The sequence below is a fragment of the Crassostrea angulata genome, chromosome 3 (assembly GCF_025612915.1).
Source record: "Crassostrea angulata isolate pt1a10 chromosome 3, ASM2561291v2, whole genome shotgun sequence".
In the NCBI taxonomy this organism is placed as follows: Eukaryota; Metazoa; Mollusca; class Bivalvia; order Ostreida; family Ostreidae; genus Magallana; species Magallana angulata.
In genome coordinates this window covers 51,284,386-51,301,239 of record NC_069113.1, presented here as the reverse complement: position 1 = coordinate 51,301,239, position 16,854 = coordinate 51,284,386, and the positions used below count along the sequence as shown (strand labels likewise).

Genomic DNA, 16,854 nt, shown 5'->3' with positions numbered 1-16,854 from the left:
CTTGTTTGTTTTGAAAACATAAATATTTGAACTCCGATCTCGACCATTATTTGCGTCGGGATCATTAACAAGAACTTTTCTACATTGCAACGCAGTATTTGCCGGTTACACCAATCAAAACTATTTTTGTTGGCCCTTTTTCATGTTTGTTGATGATTTATATATCATATATAGTGATTATTTGATATGTCATTTACTAAACGCTTACTAAAGATTGTACTTCCGCTTGAAAATGAAAGTAGCATGTGTGCATGACGAAATTTGTTTGTAATTTGTAGAATCAGAGATGGCGACAGCAGCTGTCAAAGAAGAGCCTATCGAGGAAGTGGACTTTGAAACAAGGTTTTGCATACTTTTCAGAACTGAATTTAAGGTTTCCACGTAAATTCTGAATAAAAATAATAGAAAGTAAAGGTGTATTTATGGTATTTAACAAACTACTAAACTGTCTGCAAAGCATAGATAATCAATAAATTGAATTTTCTTTTACATTTAATTGGTGTGCAAATGTCCTAATATCTTTGCAAGATTTAGCCGTGAATTCATCACCAGCTTCATGAAGTTTAGGGATACAGACACAAATTTTAAAGTGTAACCTTCAGCTTAAAAACTGCGCATGAAGCCTTCTTTGCCTTTGAAGTCATACTATAACCTGTCTCATATTACCTTTTCTGTCTTTTTTTGACAATTTTGTTAAAAATACACATACATGTCAGTTAATGAAAATTAGGACTTGTTCGGGTCAAAGAAGAACAATGTGGGCGAAAATTTTAATATTTCTTTATTGCCATATCATTCCATTTTTTCCCTGAGAAATTCACCTGAATGAAAACAGATTTCTTACAGAAATTTTTTATTGGAAAACCTTACTCGCATAAATCTTTCAGTGTTAATATCCAAGAAATTTCATATCATTTGCAATACAAAAGCTCTGTAGACTTTATATATAGCCACTTTCTTTAACCTGAGAAGATGAAGGGGATATATGTTAATTCTAGTTAATTAGTATTAGATTGCACAGAAAGGTTGATCGAGTTAGAAGATCAAAATTTGAAAAAGGATATACTGTAATTAGAGTATTGCCAAAGCAAGCATGATAGCACAACAAAAATCATTTCGTCTTTTATAGATTTATTATGCTGTGTCAGGCCTCTCCAGAGGGAATCACAGATAATGTGATTCAGAAGGAGCTTCCCCAGTGTGACACCAAACAGAGAATGACCATTGTCAACAGACTGCTCTCCATGGTAACAGAAAATTTGCAAATACATTGTACATTGTATTTCATCTGCATATCTTAATTCTTTAAGTTCTCTGAATGGAAAGTCCATTGCAAATGAATAACTCATTTATTTTGAAAAAGGTAGCGAGTGGTTATTTTGTGAAGAAAATCATGAAGCCATTTATTTGTTGATGGCTTGGTACTTTAATTTACAATGAGTTATGCATGTTAACAGCCCAATCCAATACAGAAAACTGCAAAATACAATGTAGTATAATTTGTTGGGGACCCGGCCTGAATTGTAGATGCCTTTGGTATCCCTCACTGGTGTTAATACAGAAAGGTTGTGTATGGTAATTGAATTACTACCTTTTTGGTGATTCCATTGTATTTGAAACTGAGAAAATCCATAAACCCATGAACTTTAATGTTGTTAATGCTTTAATTTATATGCTAGCTGATAATCAGTATTTATTACAACTCTTTGGCATTATAACTGTACATGCCAACTCTCTGATTCTAAGGGGATTATCCCAATTTTATCTACCTTGGTTGTCGAAAAGGCAAATCCCACTTTCATGATTAAGATTTAAAGATGCCCAGAAATCCTGGTTTTGTAAAAAAAAAAAAAAAAAAAAAAAAGCAAAAAAAAAATTTTGGTGACAAAACCCAATTTTTTGTAGCTGACATATATAAGATATCATATCAAGATAATGGGATAACAAGTAGATTTATGACTTTGCATGCATACAAGCATAAATCATAATAATATTCAATGTCTAAAAATTACATTTTAGGGCAAAATAGATTTATTAAAAAGTGGAAGCAAGCTTTTGTACAGACTAAAGGATCCAGACTCTGCAAGGCAAGTACATGTAGTTAAACACTTGAAGCTGATTCTATATTACGAAAGTTGTAAAACATGCACCAGAGAATACAGTAACTGAAAAATGTGCTTGTGCATCACATACTCAATTCTTTTCATTTTTTTTTAAAGCCAAGTGAAAGGAGGAGATAATCAAGAAAAATTGGTTTATCAGATCATTAAGGATGCTGGAAACAAAGGTCTGTAGATTTATCACAGTTATAAAAGTATTCGTTTATATGCACCATGATATCAATATCACTCAGGTATTTTAACAAATAGCTGAATTTTGATAAGTTTTTTTGATGCATTCTTTTAATACTTCAATGTTTTAAGGAGTTTTATTTCTGAAAAGGTATATGGATCAGAGACATTAGATTCAAGTGCAATCTACTTTTAACTCAAGTCAACAAGATCCTAAAGAACCTGGAAACCAAGAAACTGATTAAAGCTGTCAAGTCTGTGGCAGTAAGTGTTCCCTGGTACAATACATCCAATTTTATAATCTGTGCATTGGTATGATCTGTCCATTTGTATAGGTTCACTGGTATCATCTATCTGAAATCTATCCGTGGTGTACTAATATAATGTCCAATAGTATACTGTTCATTGATATGAACTGTCTAGTCATATGAACTGTTTATTGGTACATGTAGACTTAATTATCTGCCTTCTGTTTTAGTTTCCCCCTTGTTGGTATCTGTGAAGTGATATATGGACCATTGATACATACATTTTTACAATACCTTGTTTTTGGGGTTTTTTTTTTTGGCAACTTGAAGCAAAATCCTTGCTGACAGGTTATGCGCAGCATTGTTAAGGCGTCCCGATGCTAAAATACGGCTGGAAAACGATATTATTTGATTCATGGCAAAAATAATTTTACCAGGAGTATTTCTTTAAATCTATGTTATATTTATTGACATCGATGTTAAACATTATATTTGATGCATTTTTGTGACGTCATATGTACTTCGTAATCACGTGACAGGCGAATCCTAATATTGCAAATGATCTAGTTAAAACGCATCGGCGCAGGTGATTAATGACATTAAATCATACATATTTTTAAGAAAAATCCGTTGTTAAGTCATAAACTTTGAAGTTCTTGCTTGGGAAAGAAATAGATATTTCGTTTATAGAAGATATTGTTGAAACATTCCACAAAATCATCAAATTAATGCACATTTTTACTAATCAAAAGCGATTTACAAAAAATTTGGGTAAATCCGCAGGTTTCCGCAGCACGATTCACATTGGTATTTATATTCTCTACCAATTTTACGTAAAATATTTTAAAATTGTGTTGATCTTTCACCTGCGCCAAGCTGGTTTTACATGCATTAAAATTTCTTCATTCAGTTGTTTACACGTAGCAGGGAGAGTCTCCAAACCACTAGTTTATAAATAGTCTTTTACTTAAAACGAAGCTTTAAAACTGCCGATTATTTGATACTGGTTTTTAATATGAATGAATTCTGTACGTCTAGAATTAACTGCAGCATCTATATAAAGGAAACATGCGGTATTATACTGGTTTGATATAATTCACTTTTAACGTTAAGATACATTCCCTGAGAACTATCGACAGGAATGCAGATCGTGACGTCAAAGTTAATTATGACGTCATATCGTATGAAGTACAGACAAGTGACTTTCTACATATCGCATCGGGAAGCCTTAACATGCCCGCGTGTTTGATTTGATTGACAGGCTTCTAAGAAGAAAGTGTACATGTTGTACAACTTGGAGCCTGACCGCTCAGTCACCGGTGGGGCATGGTATAGTGACCAGGATTTTGAGTCAGAGTTTGTTGAAGTTCTGAACCAACAATGTTTCAAATATCTGGAGCAGAGGGTGAGTCCAAGTGAGAAAATGTTGTCATGCATTATTATGTATTGCACTTGCAAAGGATATACGATACACAAATATATTGTAAAGTGTAACTAATGTATAATCATAAATTTTTTATTACTTTTTTTTGGAGACTGTACATGACAAAATTTCTATTCATCAAAAATGCTGAATTTACTCTTATCGATTAACATTCCTTTGTGATAATTGTAGGCTGCTGCCGCAAGGGAGGCAAAATCAGACCCTATCGCTCAAAGAAATGCCTCATTCACTCCTCTAGAAGATGTCTGGAAATATATCTCAGAGCTCGGTATCAGTAAGGTAGGTGTCATACTAACTAAACAGGAGTTACTTCAGTTCTTGATATATTGCTGTAAAAAATTCTGTTTCAATGCTCAAAAAAGATTGTTGTACAAGTACTTTGTAAGGCATACATGTGTAATAAAGTAAGGTTTATGATCATCATTTATCATTCTTATTCTTACAGGTCCAACTATCGAAGGAGGACATAGAAACCATCCTGAACACTCTGATATACGACGGGAAGGTAGAGCGCTCCCTGGTGGCGGGACAAGCCACAGCCAGCGGGGACGGTTACGTAAAGCTGTACCGATCAGTCCAACCGCTCATCCCCACCACGGGGCTGATGAGAATGCCGTGCGGAGCCTGTCCTGTAAGTCAACATCAGACTCTAATAGTTTTCATGCTTTATGATGATTCACAATGTTAATGTACATTATACAAAGTTTATAAAGTTACTGCAATCTTCAATTAATAGTTTCATTTTATATTCAATCTATGTTTATCAGCTGTTAACCAACTATATTCATGACAGGTTTATTGGCAAATATCAAGTGATAAACCTGTTTGTAGCAACCGAATTTCAAGATTTTAGCCTTAATTTGTAAATACATGTAATCTTAAACGTGTACAAAAGATGACAAAGGATAAGTTTGGGCAAGAATTACATGTATTTGCAAAGATAAGGTTCTCACAATATTTTCTCTCAACAATTTTGTTTATCTAGTATAATGATTTATTTCCTTCAGGTGTTCGACCAGTGCTATGAGGGTGGAGCAGTTTCACCGACTACCTGTGTTTATATGAAGGAGTGGCTGGAGATTTGACTGTTATCTTGTTTAGTGTAATAAATAATTGTTTTCCAATAACAGACGTTAGTATTTCATTTTTGCAGTATTAAAGGTCTAGTTCATTTATTTTGTGAGTCTGGGTCCTGTTGTGAAAACTATTTGAGTTTTTGTACGACTACACAGAGCCATATCAAAAATCAAAGCCCCAAAAAACCCCCAGAAAAGATGCTCTTCTTTGCCATTTATGTATAATTTAATTTATAAAATTTATTAGTTGAATTGCACCTGAATACACATTGCTAAGAATTATTTAACAAATATATTGGGTACATGAAGATATAGTAAGTATATAAATGTATTATGAAAAGATTTCAAAATGCACATTATATATGTAAAAAAATAATTTCAAACAAAATATTTAAAAAAAATTGTCATGTCTGTTAAAGTGCACATGTATTCAAAAAGACAGTAAAGCATATTCGCCATTTAACTGAAACAAAATGATTGTCATGTAAACATTTAACCTGCAACGTTTTTTTGATGTCATTATACATGTAAAATGTAAAAATATTCACTATTGAGACATTGAAGAACTCGATCTCTGTATCTCTTATCAACCGTAATTTTTCAAAGGAAAGTTTTGATCCAACATTTCTGTGGTTTTCCATATGTAACTAAAGCTTTGGGAAGGGTATTACAAATACACAAGTTGATAAAATCATACCCCATCACAAATCGTACTATTTGATTGTAATACATTTATCCAGTACATATAAAAACTAAACGGTAATCATTAGGCAAATTCCTTTCCCAAAAATCTATGTACATAATATAATATTAAAATTTGATCATATATATTATCAATAATTGTACCAATCCAATTAAACAATGATATAAAAATTTTCTTTGACAAAAAACATTAAACCTGTACATGCATACCATTAGGTGATTATTCTGTTTGGCTTAATTAGAATGTTAATACTGTAACAAAGATGCCAAAATTAATTCTGTGGATACTTATACAGTGAAAAATTTGGAAATTCCCATACTTATCCATGTCAAAATAAATGATAACATGAACTACATACCGTAGTATCTTAACCTGCAAAAATAACCTGCCTGCTTTATGGATATTCGTTAACAAATTTAAAAAAAATATTTGCTGCCTTTTTTATTGAATATAAAATTCAAGATAAGTCACACTTCTTGGTATATTAAGTGATTATTTTGTGTGCAGCAATGGATTTCAAAATATGTAGAGTCAAATTTATCTGCTACCTGAGAGCTAAAAGAAAGTAAAACCTAACACAATCTAGAAACCAGAGCAAATATAACAAATACTCCAATTTTAGATAATAGATATCACACTTCTTTGGAAGAGATAGTGTGGTCAACAATGGATTTCAAATTGTTATGTTATACAAAAATAGAAATTCGTCAACAATTAATCTTTGTATTACTGCTGGTGTTTTTTCTCTCCAAATAACTTCAGAAGTTCCATATGTGTCATTAAGGTCATGCCATTTACAGGGAAAGCCCTTAAGCTGGTCATTGAAAGTCCGCGGAAAAATATCTTTATTCCATTTGACCGGTAACTCTTCACCACACAATCCCAGAATCCAGAGTACAGCTTCCTGTCACTGTCAGCTTGAATCCGACTCTTCATGACATCAAATGGCATTATTAGAGCCCAACTTACAACCCCCGCCACTCCACCAAAAACAAAACTCTGCAATGTGGATGATATGTTTGGGAAGTTCTTCACTCCATGATAAATGAGGAATTCGTAGATGAGGAAGTAGGCGATAGAAGCTGGGATATCTCGGAGAGCCTGGGTGGGAAGACCCCTGTACATTCCAACCAACCCGCGACTCCTAAGGATGTCACGTGTTCCCTCTATTGGTCCTTTATAGTACTTCCCTTGGTATTCTGTAATACATAAATATCTAAATTTTAAGTCAAAATCTAAAGTATTTTAATTGAATGTTACAATATTTGAATATTAAAAAGTGTTTCAATATGAACACCATCATTTTAAAGTTCACGAACTTCTGAATAATTTTACTACATGGGATTATGATACAATGTTATTAAAGAAACAAAACTGTGTTTTAAGCATTAATTTGTGTTTGTTGTATCAGTGTTTTAGTGTATATTTGTGTACATACTGGTGGTTCCATGGGGTATCTGGGACTGCAGCACCACCTTTATCACATCAATGGGCACTGCTAGGACCAGCTGACATGTCCCACCCAGCCCTCCGGCCATGCAGATTTTGGCGTAGTCCGGAGGAGTCCTCCCTGATATATCAGCGTCTAGGTACTTCATGGTGCTGCCATAAACACCAAAGAACACCGAGTTGATGGCTCCATAGGAGAGCATGGGCCATGACAGACCACGGAAAAATCCTTTGGCCTAAAACACAGATAAATAAATATTTATCTGGAGATTATGGCTTGAACAACATACCTTAATTTATACTATACCAGAATATATGTATACTGCAGTTTGGTGTATTATTCTTTAAAAAAAGAATGTCCTCATATATTGCACTAAGGCCCCAGCAATGACTAAGCTAGGGACAGTTTAAACCAAACTTTATAAAGAAGCTTCCTTGTAAAAGAGAAGATTAAGATGTCCCTTTATTTGAAAACAGTTACGAGTACTGTAACTTAAAAGCCTTCAATAATGATCCATGCAAAGTTTATTTGAAATTGAGAAGAATGTGAAAATTTGATTATAAATGCTCACTTGGTTCTTTTGTCAGGTGAGTTAATGATTCAATTACTGGTATTAATACAGTTCATTCTAAAATAAAACATATGTATTACCAAATTCTGATTTTTCACTGCCTGGAAGCATTCTCTAAGGGACACAACTTCCAAATTTGCTTGTCGGATTTGGAGCTGAACCTACACAGAAAATATAAAGCACTCACATATTAATATGATGCAGAATGTCTTTTGAAAAACTTCTTTTTTTATTTCTACCGGTATATGAACTATGTAAGAATAATATTGATTAAAATGGTATGGAAATAAACCTATTTCACAAAACATGTATTTTTGCACATAACTGGATCTAGGATTTGTTCTAAATCATATCAAGTTAGTCCACATAAAATACTGTATCATTGCAACAATGAATACTCTACAGGTACATGTGATTGAGTTTATCTGAAATGTCCAACCTTCACTGTGTCGAATGGATGCCCTGTGACCACGCCCACAGAACCTGTCAGAGGGAACATCCTTAAGTCAACTCATCATCCATTTGTAAACATATCACTCATTTATGAATACACATGTATCTATCAGTCAACATCTCATTCATTTTATTTTATGAATATCTATCAATCAAAATATCATTCATTAGTCAATGTATCAGCCACTTATGAACATTTATAAGTCAACTTATCTACTTGAAAAAAAAATTCCAAAAGTCAACTTAATATCTTTTTCTAAACATTAATTTACTGCATCACGGGTTATTTTTGCCCTGTGTCAATTTTGCATTTCTTCACTTGCAAATAGTTTCGACCTGTCTTGAATTTGCCCAGACAGTTGTAATAAACGAGAGATAAAAAGATAAATTTAAATTGCTAAGTCTTAAATTTGCCAGTGATAACAAGGGCAAAAGGGGCGAATTTTCCCTGTAAATAGTACAATTAAAGTCAACTTATTAAAAAAAAAAAAAAACGAGAGAAGAAGATTGACTTATTCAATATTGTAACATTCATAAATTTCAGATCTAATGAAACAATTAAATAACTTTCCTGACTGTTTCTCTGAGATATAATGATCATAAGACAGTAAGGCTTTGACGAACATTTCATTTATAAATATTTACATTTTCAAGTGTCTTTGTCAATGTGATACTAGACCTCATAATACTCATAGAATATGATTCCTTATTCCTTGAAATGTTATTATACAGCTTCTTTTAGTGAATTCAGAGAAATCATATACAGCTCAAAATATTAAATAATAAATAATTTTCAGTTCGTCAATAATACTGTGGGTTAATGAATTCATTAATTCAAAGTGATGTAATTAATATACCACTATACACTCAGTTCATGTTAGATCTTGGACCATTTTTTTTAATACTTCTGAGGATATAATCAAACATATAAAGTTTTAGTGATGACATATTTTTAAGTTCAGTATTATTACATAAAAATTCAAAATTTTGAATAACACAGCTGGTTACAATAAGAATACATATTTTTACCTGCTATGGCACCTGCCAGGTAATCATAGAAAGGGGAAACATGTTCATTGTCCATTTAATCTGGAAAAGAAACAGTAACATCTGAAATCCATTCTGATATCGCATAGCCCCCTAACTCCGTCACTACCCCAACTCCGTCACTTTCGGGAAACTCCTCGCCGTTTAAAATCAAGTGCGGTTATGACGTCATTTTTTGAATGTCAAAAAACTTCAATCAAATGTCAACAATTTACAATGGTTAAATTTAAGAATGTGTTCAAACATAACAAAATTACACCTTGTTCATTTTATGCAACAATAATTGCGTGAAATCAGCTAACACTTTTTCACGGGTGCACTAAAATAACAATATTTCTGACATGCGGGCCCATTCGATGATTTACGGTGTTCAGTCATTTTAAGAGAGGTCAAGATTAAATATTTCACATGTAATTTATTTTTTATTAAGATTATCAATAGATTTTTTTCAGTCCGCAATAGCATTCATGCACTACACTTGATGATAATGCAAATCGCCCATGCCGTAATTTTTGCCTTATACAGGATTACAGATATATACGGTATGTCGGTATTTAGAATATGCAACATTTATTAAAAATGTAATAAATAAATAATGTAATCATCATTATATTCATTATTGATGATATTTTTGAAATATGTAAGGACAGAAATCAAACGGCTTCCATACATTCTGAAAAGGTAATTGTGATTGTTGTTACAAGGACCAATTTTTTTAATTCTGGCGATCATTTCACTTTGATGAAATTAAATACAATTTAAATTGTATACACCGATTTTACTTAAAATAACTTGGCCTAGATACAAGTTGAGTTTAAACTAAATTGTTAATGTGTCTTCATTCACTGGCGTATCATAGATCATGTGGGTGACGGAGTTAGGTTCATAAATTATGATAGCATGTGTGATAAACGTCGTATTCAGAGGGCTTATTTGAATAATAATAAAAATATTTTTGTAAATAATTTTATCAATTATAACGTTTCAGATTATATTTAGTGATTGCAAATGATAAAAACCGCAAAAAATAAATTGCAGAGAAACGCGGAATGTTTTCTACTTATGGTGACGGAGTTTGGGTACTCGGGGATAAATGATTTTTCTGTCCTCCAAAGTACAGACTAAAGCCAAATCATAATTACATGTTTATTATTGATAGGTAAATACATGTCATTTTTGAAGAATAAATTTGACAAATATCTTATTTAAATTGTCAACACATACTATAGTATATTGACAATATACATGATCTGCAATAACTTCCGAAAGTTCAGCAAAATACCTTCAAATATTTATGTTGATTCGAATGTCATAATTTCAGGTGTTGTTCTTTTTTCGATAAGTAGACACATCTATGTAGCTTCTGTCAGTTATGATGTCATGAAGCCTGCAGACCTGGATGTCACTGTAAATATGGGTAGCTCTGTAAGCTGATCAATCGAAACTTTTCTGTATAGCCTAAATATATCACATCTATTAAATTATCTTAAACAATACATTAATTATGTGTGGCAAATCAAATAAAATCATTTTAAAAATACTTTTCATCAGAAAAATGATATTCATTTTTCCCGCAAAAAGTCATTGTCTATTGACAAACTACAAGCGCCACCTATAAAATGCCCGGATGTTGTTGAAATTGGTTAGGCAAATGTCAAAATATTTGATACTTTAAATATATTATCTGGTGCGTGGATGCCGTCATATACTGCTAGAAATGAAAGATCATTTACTAAAGTGCATGTATTCAAGTCCTGTAGGGTATTGAAAATGAATCTATTAGGAAAAACGACCAAGAAAATTGTACAGGTATCACAACCAAAATCATGTGTTTCCGCCGTATACAGCAAAGGGCGCATGCGCTCGCAAGGAATTCTGGTCAAGTAAAGAACGCCCACGTGATATTGGACCAATCATTACAAAGAATTTTCTGATGACAAGTTGTTGTTGAGCCATGGTTGATGTACGTTAGCCGAATGTGAATGTCTAGTGAGACTTGTTTACTGACATTTCTCGAGGATTACTGGAAGAAATCTGGTGAAATTCTTAGGATTTTTAGACTGGATAACTAGAAACAATATCCACATCAGCAACAATGGTAACAAACCGTATTTGTTTTGTAAAACTATATTTTTCTTTGGGCGCGATGCCCAACATTGAATCTTGACCGTCTTTAGAAAACATTCAAACACCTTCCTATTCCATAATTTGTCGTTAAATTAAGAAAAAGCTTCTCGCTGACATCATTATTTAAATCAAGTTGTTATTTTTACTTGACATAACGAAAATTTCTGCCGAGATTGTCTTATTGCTCCAGTCAGCAATATTCCCTATTTGGATCATGAATGTGTTGTTCCATAGGAAGATTTAGTTGGGGCATATCCCCCAAACATTTAGATGTAAAGTACACTGTGTATGACTTAATGTATATAAGTTTACCAGAATTCACAACAGCATTGGCATATTAAAAATATTGCTCATCAGAAAGAGAAAATGAAAATGGCAGCCATGTTTAAATATATATAATTAAATTGACTATAAATTTTAGAGGTAAGCCTGTACATCTCTTATTTAATATGTAATGGTCTAACATAGTATTACAGGGGAAAGGAACTAAAAGTACCGTAAATTTGGCTACACTTTGGCTTTAGTCTTTTCTGATATTGAAATATGAAAACAGGTAGGGTATTGTTTTTATCCAATTGATAATCCTGTTTTACTTGTCAGGCTGGGGATGACCCTCCATTTTTGCCAGTTGGCACAGAAGTTAGTGCCAAATACAGAGGAGCCTTTTGTGAGGCTAAGGTGAAGAAGATAGTGAGATCTGTTAAGTGCAAGGTAAGCTTTATTATGTACTTATGAATTCTGTGTTCATTAGACATGATCCACCTTTTTTTTCATTGTTTAGGTTTATTGATGGAATGTCATTTCTTTTTGCAGATTTATTTGAAAGAGACATTAAATTCTGTTGTGGTAACTGATGACCACATCACTAAAGGATCACTGAAAGTAAGAAATCGGCAAAGATCAACAATTAAATTTATTTTTCAAAATGATTTTCATTGATTTGGATTATTTTAAAGATTTATTGTAATCTTTTCTTTCTTCACATTCAGGTTGGTTCCACTGTAGAATACAAGAACCCTGACACAGGCCAGCCTATGGAAGCAGTAATCAACAAGTTAACAGACTGTAGCATGTATACAGTGGGTAGGTGTCACATAAAGCGGGAAAATCAATTCTAAGTATTTTATACACAACATAATAGAGTTAATGTTCAATGTAATGCTTATATTTTACAGTTTTTGATGATGGTGATGAAAAAACTTTACGAAGAACTCAGTGTTGTCTGAAGGGAGAAAAGCATTTTATTGAAAGTGAGGTAAGTCATAGAGAGTAAAGAATTATCAATCTAAGTTGACCTGAATACTAATTGAATTGTGTCAACTTGACAGTTATTTTGTCATATTGCAGACACTTGACAATCTTCCCCTATCCCACCCTGAGCATTTTGGTACACCAGTAATGAGCAGCAAGACAAAGAGGAGAAGTGGAAGACCAATCTTTGGGTAAGACACATCTGTATATGGCGAAAGCTTGATAAAAAGTGTTTTATACAGGAAGTAGATTATTGTGTGTTAGAAGGGTGAATATTACTCTCCGACTTCATTGAATGTTCTTATATTTATACATAATGGTAATCATAATTTTCATAGTAATGAAGAAGAAGAGTCAGAAGAAGAAAGCACAGATGAAAGCCTACCCAGGAGAGCAGCGTACAAGGGGAAGAACCAGGAGCTGGTGGGGAAGGTGTTTTTGGCAGAAATTGGGGAGAAGAAGAAACAGGTGCTTCCTGTCCTTGTTGTGTTACCTGATGCTCACGCCACAGAGCTGAGAACCAAGGACCACCTCCTCGTCAAGTCATTCAAAGATGGAAAATTGTAAGCATTCTGTACCTTGTGTTTTAGAATATAGCAACTAACACATAAAGTATTAGATTTAGATGCCTACCCAGTTTAGAAAACAAAATTATAGTAATAAACATGCACTTTATATGAATTTCTATCCTTCATTATAGTCACACATACCAAAGAAAAGAATTGAAAGACTTCAGCAAAGAGGCAATCGCTAAAATTGAAGACAAGAATGCAAAACAAGGTATTGTATTGGACTTGTCCCAACCTATGGTCTTATATTGTCTTATTCTTTTCGGTCTAAAATTTTGTGAGTAAAGGAAACGTCTTGATTTTTTAGCTTTAGAGAGAGCAGTCACTTTCTCAGAAAAACAAGAATTGCCGAGTAACTGGGAGAGAGAAGAGCTACTGGGCACTGACGAGGAAGACTTCTCTGATGAGGAAGAGGTGAGTAGCTCTTTTTTTGGCGAAGGTCTATTTGAAACAGGAAGTAAACAAGATTTCATGTCATATTCTTATTGTTGATGCAATGCAATGTAGTTTATGATCATTGGTGATGTTTATTGTAGGGATCTGATGATGAACCTAGTGAAGAAAAGGATCGCTTTGTTGCTCAGCTGTACAAGTTTATGGATGATAGAGGCAAGAATTTCATATTAATTTTACTGAAAATACTTTATCTGTTTTATTTTTATATATCAATTCTTTAGGTAATAGTTTGATGTATCTTTAATTTCATGTACCTTTCTCATTTTAGGAACCTCAATCAATAGGATGCCAACCCTTGGAAGTAAAGACCTGAATTTGTACCGCCTTTTTAACATTGTTCAAACCCTTGGTGGATACAACAAGGTAGGACATACACATACATTAGGCCAAAGTTTTTATTTTTTTTTTGGTTTACAATTTTTGGTTACAAAAATATGCATTGGGTGGTCGAAAAATAAAAATAATTTGAAATCCTGACTGAGTGAGTTTATAATCCAAATAGCATTTAATCGACTGAATAAAGCATTTAATCTACTATATTATAGTAAAAAAAAAAACAGGCTTCTTTTAAACTTTATTTTCCATGAATGATGATTGATATGCAGTTAAAACAAATGGGCCCGACAATGCTGTAATGTTTTTTCAAGTCTTGCACAGTCTGGGATGTGCTGTCCACCTTCATTTGGACTACATGTATATATTTATTCAAGATGTAAAACATAATTTCTGGATCTAGTGATATTTGCTTTTTATCATATAAAACCGATATTAACCAGCATAATAGGTCGTTTCCATCTCGACTGCACACTCAAGTCCCTCCTTGACTACAACAGTCTCATGATTTCTATGACCAGAGGGGAACAGCATAGATCCACAAGTATAGAGAAGGTTATCTTGGACCTCCTTTATATCAGTAACCTGTTGTCTGGGATGTGCTGTCCACCTCAGTGTCGCCACAGTAAAAACAAACCGACTGAAACTTGGTGGTGATGCCTGCAAGTAAAAACAGATAAATACTACTAAAAGTGATTAAAGATTTAAACAATTGGACTACATGTATATATTTATTCAAGGTGTAAAACATAATTTCTGGATCTTCCACTGCATTTGTAAATTTCACGTTTTCAGTGCTTGTGCCAATCAAACTTTTTCGTTCGAGACACCAAAGTTTTTATGCAAGATAATTGTCCTGTTATCATTTGATTTTAATATTCATACAAAAATACCTTGACATTTAAACGTTCTTATCATTTGGTTTTGTGTCGACAAAAATGAACCGTACGCCAAATGACTCCAGAAACGAAATCGGAGTATTCGGATCTGTAATTGTCTATGGCTGTCCCTCTTCTGCATTAGTAGTCCAAATTTCCGTCACTGACACATTGCTCTGGGCAAAATGCGGGTAAAGTGCATCACCTATTCTTTGGTCCGCCCTTCCACTCATGAAGAAGTTTTTGGATAGCGATTTATTGCTTCCACAACATGCTTTTACCTTAAAATATGTCTGTCCTGCCATTTCCCTGACCCGGTCACTTAAATGTTTGTAAAAGCCTTGTATTGTACAAAGCGCTTTAATGATTAAGATGTATTATAAGTTATAGAAATGTTCAGTTGAGAAAATTCCGGAATAAGAAAGTTTTGGGAGGTATAAAACTCGTTATTTTATTTTCGTAAATATGGAAAAATTGGGTCGGCCGAATCATAAACCAAGAGAAAAAAAAACTTTGGCCATAGATTATAACAATTCCCAAATATTATTTGTTATTTTAAAGCTCAGTTATAGTGTATGTCTGTTAAATTTGTAATTTTTATTTCTTAGGTCACAAACTCCAACAAGTGGAAAGCTGTTGCAGGTAGAATGAAAACTGGACTGCCTTCTCAGAACATGGTGTCTCATCAGCTCAAAACTGCCTACAAAAAGTAAGTTGTCATAAAAAAAAGAATATGCCAAGCTGAGACCTTTGTGTGTACAACATATATTATTCTGACGTCTTTTTTTTCCAGGTACTTGCATGCATTTGAAGATTTTTATCGCAAGTTGGGCAGCACAATGGGCACAATCAGTAGACCTGGTAGGAGCCGTAATAACTCTGGCAGAGGAATGGGGGTCTACAAAAGTCAAGTCAAAGAGCAAGAAAAGGTGACCTTGGAAATGACAAGCAATTAAACCTTAACATTGAAAATTTACTTTCTTCATTCTTAAAAAAATTTGTTGATCTGATTTTGTGTGTCAATGTATATTGGTTGATTTTTTAGATCACTGCTACAGAGAAGGAAGAATCCAAGAGTGATGGAGAATCAGACGTGGATGATGGAGATTCCAGGTCAACAAGATCTCCTCCAAAACGAGAACGAGTGACCAGGCGTGACCTGGATTTTGTTGTGCGGGAGAACAGAGAGAGGAGGGATGGTAGTAAGGACTCACGACGCAGTGACACATTTAAACAGGAGGAGGACAGCAAAAAGTCTGTTGTGATTAAAGAGGATGCAAAGAGGACAAAGTCTGGGAAAAAGCAGGAGGAAAAGAAAGAGAGTGATGATGAAGAGCCAGAGGCTGGAAAACAGGAAGACAAGAAAAAGGTAGGAGCAGTGGTCTTTAATGAAATATAACAAGATCATTGGCATGTCTAGAGCTTTTAGTTGAAAAGAAATGTAATTGCATGATTTATGTCCTCTGTTTATAATAAGTAAGTTATTGTTTTAATAGACTATCAGAAGAAGGTCTGCAAGGAAAGAGGAGATAAAGAAAGAGGAAGAGGAGGAAACAGAGGAAAAGAAAACTGATCCAAAGACAAAATCCAAGGTGGCAGCAAACAAGGAGCCCGAGGGTAAACCAGGGTAAGTAATTGAAGTAACGTTTTCCTCCATTCTCTGCAGACTTTTAAGTTAAATTTCTAATTAATGAGAATTGCTTCTTTTTTTTGATAGATCAAAAAAGCAGGATGATGTGAAAAATGACAAGAAAGATGATAAGAAAGTAGAAGCTAAAAAGGAAAAAGCAAAGGTGACAAAGAAAGATATAAAGAAGGAAGTAGTAGAGGAAGAGAGCAAAGAGGCACCTGTAGATAAGGTAGAGAAAAAGACAAAGAAAGAAGTCACTAAAAAGAGCAAGAATGAAGAGGAGTCAACTCCAGGGAAGAAGAAAAGTAAAGAGGAGGAGGAAGAAGA

At 33.6% G+C, this 16,854-nt stretch overlaps 3 protein-coding genes across 10 annotated transcripts in view; 2 read left to right on the top strand and 1 right to left on the bottom strand.

The window, feature by feature from the left end:
- Nucleotides 1-18: 18 nt before the first annotated feature.
- On the top strand, nucleotides 19-6,170 carry LOC128176283 (DNA-directed RNA polymerase III subunit RPC6-like). Of its 2 annotated transcripts, XM_052842509.1 has the most exons (10): nucleotides 19-144; nucleotides 279-342; nucleotides 1,130-1,247; nucleotides 2,020-2,087; nucleotides 2,220-2,287; nucleotides 2,443-2,555; nucleotides 3,801-3,944; nucleotides 4,155-4,262; nucleotides 4,429-4,614; nucleotides 4,991-6,170. In XM_052842509.1, exons 2-10 carry the CDS (start codon nucleotides 287-289, stop codon nucleotides 5,066-5,068), a joined length of 939 nt encoding a protein of 312 aa, XP_052698469.1. In that variant the 5' UTR covers nucleotides 19-144; nucleotides 279-286; the 3' UTR covers nucleotides 5,069-6,170. The 2 variants fall into 2 exon arrangements, with proteins under 2 accessions (XP_052698469.1, XP_052698468.1); XM_052842508.1 differs by lacking the exon at nucleotides 19-144 and having other exon boundaries at nucleotides 197-342.
- Nucleotides 6,171-6,378: 208 nt separating this feature from the next.
- LOC128176284 (solute carrier family 25 member 45-like) lies at nucleotides 6,379-11,140 on the bottom strand. Of its 7 annotated transcripts, none has more exons than XM_052842516.1 (7): nucleotides 11,091-11,140; nucleotides 10,566-10,688; nucleotides 9,266-9,325; nucleotides 8,223-8,266; nucleotides 7,864-7,944; nucleotides 7,201-7,447; nucleotides 6,379-6,961 (listed from the first exon to the last, which is right to left on the bottom strand). In XM_052842516.1, exons 3-7 carry the CDS (start codon nucleotides 9,318-9,320, stop codon nucleotides 6,489-6,491), a joined length of 900 nt encoding a protein of 299 aa, XP_052698476.1. In that variant the 5' UTR covers nucleotides 9,321-9,325; nucleotides 10,566-10,688; nucleotides 11,091-11,140; the 3' UTR covers nucleotides 6,379-6,488. The 7 variants fall into 7 exon arrangements, with proteins under 7 accessions (XP_052698476.1, XP_052698470.1, XP_052698475.1 ...); XM_052842510.1 differs by having other exon boundaries at nucleotides 11,017-11,135; XM_052842515.1 differs by having other exon boundaries at nucleotides 11,077-11,135.
- An 86-nt stretch (nucleotides 11,141-11,226) lies between these two features.
- LOC128176281 (AT-rich interactive domain-containing protein 4B-like) overlaps nucleotides 11,227-16,854 on the top strand; it is a 13,011-nt gene continuing 7,383 nt past the window's right edge. Inside the window, exons 1-16 of the mRNA XM_052842504.1 lie at nucleotides 11,227-11,381; nucleotides 12,011-12,121; nucleotides 12,224-12,292; nucleotides 12,400-12,493; nucleotides 12,586-12,665; nucleotides 12,758-12,852; nucleotides 13,000-13,224; nucleotides 13,362-13,441; nucleotides 13,538-13,644; nucleotides 13,767-13,839; nucleotides 13,955-14,049; nucleotides 15,506-15,606; nucleotides 15,691-15,826; nucleotides 15,943-16,266; nucleotides 16,394-16,524; nucleotides 16,615-16,854. The exon at nucleotides 16,615-16,854 is cut by the window's right edge and continues 3 nt beyond it. Coding sequence (XP_052698464.1) covers nucleotides 11,379-11,381; nucleotides 12,011-12,121; nucleotides 12,224-12,292; nucleotides 12,400-12,493; nucleotides 12,586-12,665; nucleotides 12,758-12,852; nucleotides 13,000-13,224; nucleotides 13,362-13,441; nucleotides 13,538-13,644; nucleotides 13,767-13,839; nucleotides 13,955-14,049; nucleotides 15,506-15,606; nucleotides 15,691-15,826; nucleotides 15,943-16,266; nucleotides 16,394-16,524; nucleotides 16,615-16,854 — 1,964 coding nt within the window. The 5' untranslated portion in view covers nucleotides 11,227-11,378. The remainder of the gene's footprint in view (nucleotides 11,382-12,010; nucleotides 12,122-12,223; nucleotides 12,293-12,399; nucleotides 12,494-12,585; nucleotides 12,666-12,757; nucleotides 12,853-12,999; nucleotides 13,225-13,361; nucleotides 13,442-13,537; nucleotides 13,645-13,766; nucleotides 13,840-13,954; nucleotides 14,050-15,505; nucleotides 15,607-15,690; nucleotides 15,827-15,942; nucleotides 16,267-16,393; nucleotides 16,525-16,614) is intronic.